The 5,855-nt window shown below is 35.8% G+C and overlaps 1 protein-coding gene across 1 annotated transcript in view; it reads left to right on the forward strand.

The window, feature by feature from the left end:
- Positions 1-5,079, forward strand: part of LOC106476139 (replication factor C subunit 1-like) — a gene marked incomplete at its 5' end in the record, with an annotated part of 11,980 nt that extends 6,901 nt beyond the window's left edge. Inside the window, 5 exons of the mRNA XM_013936807.1 lie at positions 1,393-1,510; positions 2,253-2,398; positions 3,027-3,240; positions 4,134-4,334; positions 4,494-5,079. Of these exons, the coding sequence (XP_013792261.1) occupies positions 1,393-1,510; positions 2,253-2,398; positions 3,027-3,240; positions 4,134-4,334; positions 4,494-4,598 (784 nt within the window). The remainder of the gene's footprint in view (positions 1-1,392; positions 1,511-2,252; positions 2,399-3,026; positions 3,241-4,133; positions 4,335-4,493) is intronic.
- Positions 5,080-5,855: the final 776 nt, after the last annotated feature.

The raw sequence follows: 5,855 nt of genomic DNA on the forward strand, positions 1-5,855 counted from the left end.
CTGAGAAGGAATGCTCAACTTCATATTCTACACATCCCCCCCCCCCACCAAAATTATTTTCATTGGATCTTAAGATACCGACCTGAGAAGGAATGCTCAACTTCATATTCTACACATCCCCCCCCCCCCCACCAAAATTATTTTCATTGGATCTTAAGATACCGACCTGAGAAGGACTGCTCAACTTCATATTCTATATTCAAATTACATTTTTATTTATTAATTTAACCAAAGCTATCTAATTTTTTGTCATCAATTTTAGTATATTGAAGCCCATTTACACATTACTATCTTTGCTAGTTTTAGATGTATTCGTCTCCTATCAAGAATTAATTATTCAATCACTTCAGACCCTAACTATCACTCTTGTTTATACAACTGGTGTCAACTTTGAGCTGGATATCCTTGGTTCCTTCAATCTTCTCACCTGCTTCATCAATGTCAACAGCCACCTTTGATACTCAAGCCTTCATATACAGCAAGCATCCTTCTTCAGTTTCAGTTTATCTTTCTTTCCTGTCTCCAGCTCCCCACTGTCTCAGTTTATCCCCGACATTTATTAAGAAGTGTCAACTCTCCTTGTTTACCTTGTTCACTAACCATGCTTGTGAATCAGTCTCTCATGCTTCAACAACTTTTAGCTCCACATTATTCCATCAAAGGATTAAAAATCTTAAAACTTCATTTCTGTGCAGCCTTGTTAGTTGTTTTCATGAGTGTGGTGAGTAAAAAATTATAGTTTGTGACTGCCCCTGGTTACCTTTCAGGTCCCCTCTAGACCTGAATGTTTTCAAACCACTGCCCCTGGTTAACTTTCAGGTCCCTTCTAGACCTGAACGTTTTCAAACCACTGCCCCTGGTTACCTTTCAGGTCCCCTCTAGACCTGAACGTTTTCAAACCACTGCCCCTGGTTACCTTTCAGGTCCCCTCTAGACCTGAACGTTTTCAAACCACTGTCCCTGGTTACGTTTCAGGTTCCTTCTAGACCTGAACGTTTTCAAACCACTGCCCCTGTTTACCTGGTTTTGAAAATTTGGGAAGGTCCACTCATGGTTTGTCATAAGTTCTGCTTCGTTAAGAAATGTTTAGATAAATTTATGTGGAGTCCAACTTTGAATGGCTCTTTTGATTTTAAGGGGTCACGCAGGCTACCTATCAGACACTTTTTGGGGGGCCATTGGCTCCCAGGCCCTGCTAATTTTAAGCCCCACACTGACTGTAAAATTCCAGTTGGTATCCTAACCACTGACTGTGACAGTCAAATTGGTAACTTGAATATGTTTTTTATGTATATAATAGATTACGTTTGTGTTTCAGTATCAACATGACTCTCATACACTAGTTATTGAGATACAGTTCATCAGTTTCAAGTCTTAATTATGTGTTTTCAGAGGAGATATCAAGAAACATCTCCACTTAGTGAGTGAGACAGCAAACAGTCTCTGTGATGGAGACCTTATTGAAAAACTGATTCGGAGAGAAGGAAACTGGAGTTTACTTCCAGTGGAGGTATGGTTGGTGTACATTGTTATTTCAGTGTTAGTGTCCATTGTATACAGTTATCAGACACCATATATGTTTGGTTTACATTGTTATGTCAGTGTTAGTGTCCATTGTATACAGTTATCAGACACCATATATGTTTTGACTACATTGTTATTTCAGTGTTAGTGTCCATTGTATACAGTTATCAGACATCATATATGGTTGATTTACATTGTTATTTCAGTGTTAGTGTCCATTGTATACAGTTATCAGACATCATATATGTTTTGACTACATTGTTATTTCAGTGTTAGTGTCCATTGTATACAGTTATCAGACATCATATATGTTTGGTTTACATTGTTAGTCAGTATAAGTCAGTAACTAGGGATCAATCAATATAAGTCAGTAACTAGGGATCAATCAATATAAGTCAGTAACTAAGGATCAATCAATATAAGTCAGTCCCAATTATTGTCCATTTACCACATTGGTCAGACCTGTTTGGAATACATTGTTATTTCAGTATTAGTGTCCATTATCTAACTGAAAAATCACATAACTTTGACTATTTCCTTCACTCTTAAACTTTAAGCTTTCATAGATTTTTAGATATGTGTAAAAAAGATTATTTATTTTCTCAAGTGCATATTGAAGTAAAAATAAAAACTAAGCACACGTTAGAACATATGACATTTTCTTTTATCAAAGTCCCAATTTTCATCATATAATGTATTCTTAGATAAAATTGATTTTATTATTTCAGGCTATCTTTGCCTCGGTAATCCCTGGAGATTTAATGAAAGGTTTCCTGACCCAGATGATCAGCTTTCCATCATGGTTAGGGAAAAACTCATCACGCAACAAGATGGATCGATTGCTCCAGGAGCTTCAGACTCACATGAGAGTGAGGTGAGAGGAGATGGTGATCAGGTACCCAAATTTCACCACATCAGAAGGGATACATGTGGCTGATCATATTTCACCACATCAGAAGGGATACATCATGGCTGATCATATTTCACCTCTGATGTAGTGAAATATGATCAGCCACATGTATCCCTTCTGATGTGGTGAAATATGATCAGCCATATGTATTCTGTCTGATGTAGTGAAATATGATCAGCCACATGTATCCCTTCTGATGTCAGAATACATATGGCTTATCATGTTTCACCACATCAGAAGGGATACATATGGCTGATCATATTTCACCACATCAGAAGGGATACACGTGGCTTATCATATTTCACCACAACAGAAGGGATACACGTGGCTGATCATATTTCACCACATCATAAGAGATACACGTGGCTGAACTTGCCATCATTAGGTGTAAAATAAATTAATGTATAAATGCTAAACAATGCTTTCTTTTGAAAAACAAAACATTACTATATTAAAAAAAATCGTTTTAAAATGTCTAATAATATTTAGAAATTTTGCTGTTAACTTTTAAATATTCAATTTAGAAAAATATTTAATATATTCCATTCCAATAACTTATTATTTTATTCATTCTTCAAATTTTCTACCATAGAGTATCGGCTAACAAAATGGGAGTGAATTTAGACTATCTTGATTCATTGAAAGATTCTTTAACTCGTCCATTAATTGAGAAGGAAACAGAGGGAGTACGAGAAGTGCTGAATGTTCTTGAGTTTTATTGTTTGTTAAAAGAAGATGTTGAAAACGTTATGGAGCTCTCAACTTGGTCAGGGCAGAAAGATCCCATGTCTAAAGTTAGCCCAAAGGTAAGTTTGTACATACAAATAGCCAACTGTTGGATTTATTTATTACAATATAATGTGAGTACATTACTTGTGGACAGCACAAACTGAAACTTTTTCTGAAAATACTGTCATGGTGATCTCATCTCTTGTGTTATGAAAATGTGCTCCAAATGACAAAAACCCCTTTTACATTGTGCTGCTTCTGGCTTTAAGTATGGCTAAGCACATTAATAATTAAGTTCGTTCATTGGCAATACTTCTGTTAACTATGTGCAGGAAAATAAAGGAACTGGATTTGAACCATTTTCACCAGCTTTGTTAGGACCTAAACTCATTCTAGAAATTGATGTTAGGGTTTTATTTCTCTTGAAACTGTCTGCAGTGACTGTAATGTAGACTAGTTCTCCAAGAACTCGGGCAGTGGCTAGATTGTAGATTAGATCCCCACAGACTGTCAGCTGTGGCTAGAATGTACATTAGTTCCCCAGGAACTTAGGCAGTGGCTGGAGTGTAGACTAGTTCCCCAGGAACTCTGGCAGTGACTGGAATGTAGACTAGTTCCCCAGGAACTCTGGCAGTGGCTAGATTGTAGACTAGTTCCTCAGGAACTCGGGCAGTAGCTAGAATGTAGACTAGTTCCCCAGGAACTCAGGCAGTAGCTAGAATGTAGACTAGTTCCCCAGGAACTCAGGCAGTGGCTAGAATGTAGACTAGTTCCTCAGGAACTCGGCAGTGGCTAGAATGTAGACTAGTTCCTCAGGAACTCAGGCAGTAGCTTATTGTGTGGACACAAAGAACTTTTTATTGTGATATTGGTCAGTGTTTTCAGAAAAAACTTGTGAACTGAGCTTTAGTTGTAGTTTAAAACCAGAGGTTAATATTTTGAAGTACTTAATATTATCCTGTGACAACAGGTGAAAGCCGCCTTTACCCGAACATACAATAAAGAAGGTATAAAAACACCTTACGCTGTCACTCAAACAAAGAAATCCAAAAGGGGAGCAGTGAAGATGGACTCTGATCTTCTGACTGAAGAAAACGATGATCAAATGGTGAAGGATGAAGGAGAAAGTGAAGATAATGACGATGATGTCACCTCTGATGCTATGGTTAAAGTAAGTTCAATATCTTGTATAATATTTTACTTATTTTAAGCACAGAGTATTCTTTGTGTAGTTTGCCTGTGTTAATAAGTGTATTTATTGTTCTTTTGTGAGAGGTTATTCTGTCACAACCTAGTCTTGCTAAATGGTGATAATGTGAAATTTCTACAGGTTAAGAAACATAATAAACAGGGTACAAAGGAAGATAAGCCATCCACTTCAAAAGGCAAAGGAAGAGGGAAGACTACTGGTCGTGGAAGAGGTAGAGAAAAATAGGGACTCAGATAATGGGACTTCATTCTTTGTTTCACACACAACAGAACTACAATGATCCTTTTTTTTTCTAACATTCAACCATAAGAGAAATGTTCAGAAATTTATACAGAATACGTAGTTAATAACTTCTTGGATTTATATAACTATAGCGTATCTTTCTCCAGAAACAATTTCAATACATTGTTTTGGATGTGGATATTGTCTTTCACATTTAAGATTCTAATTCATTGTTTAGCATTCACTTGACAGATTTTTTCTCTTTTATAAGTTGTTGTTGTAATTATTTTCTATTAATTACAGTTTTTGGAAAATCACAAGAAGGTTGTTTCATTTAGAAGTAGTGAGTATAATGGAACAAAGGCAATGATTTATGAGATGTATGTGTGCATGTTTTTAAATTGAGAACCAGAAGAACCTGTTCATTAAGCATGAGATGTGTGAAAATGTTGAATATATATGTAATAAACATTTATACAAACAAGCAGGAAGTATAACTATTAACGAAGAAGTGTCTGTTTATAAACTGTTTTCTCAGGACTATGGGTAGGATCTTTAGAAAGCTTACAATACTCAGTGATAATACATACTCTATAACTTTGTTTCTCATCTGTTCACACCAACTGTTAACCTGATAACATACAAGATACTACACTCAGTGGTAAGATGTACTCTATATATAACCTTGTTTCTCAACTGTTCACACCAACTGTTAGTGTGATAACATACAAGATACTACACTCAGTGGTAAGATGTACTCTATATATAACCTTGTTTCTCAACTGTTCACACCAACTGTTAGTATAATAAGTTGGGAGTGTTAGAAAGGGTAGAATTAAGTTTTGTCATGTCCTAGGAACAGAAGTCTGAACACAATTGATATGCAGCATTACCAGAACTAACTCGTAGCTTGTGTGCTGCAGATGTTAGAACTTTTAATTTATAATTAAGTGTCAACTTATAACGAACTGAGAAGTTTCAGTTTAGTATACCACTATGACAGGAACTTCTTCTGCATTCTCTGATCCCTACAAAGTCCTTACTTGTTTTGGGAGGACCTCTAGAAGACCTGATGGTATTTACTTTTCGAAGAAAGTTGGACAGTCCTTCAGAAGATCCTTATTTAAAATCTGTGTTTTTCAATGCTTTATGAAAAAACATTATTTTAAAACATAAATATTAATTAGTTAGGCAAAGAGGAAAATATGTTAACACTTTGGCAAATTCTAATAACATAGAGGAAGTTGAAAAATGTAATTT

The sequence above is a fragment of the Limulus polyphemus genome, unplaced genomic scaffold, assembly GCF_000517525.1.
Source record: "Limulus polyphemus unplaced genomic scaffold, Limulus_polyphemus-2.1.2 Scaffold9898, whole genome shotgun sequence".
Lineage (NCBI taxonomy): Eukaryota > Metazoa > Arthropoda > Merostomata > Xiphosura > Limulidae > Limulus > Limulus polyphemus.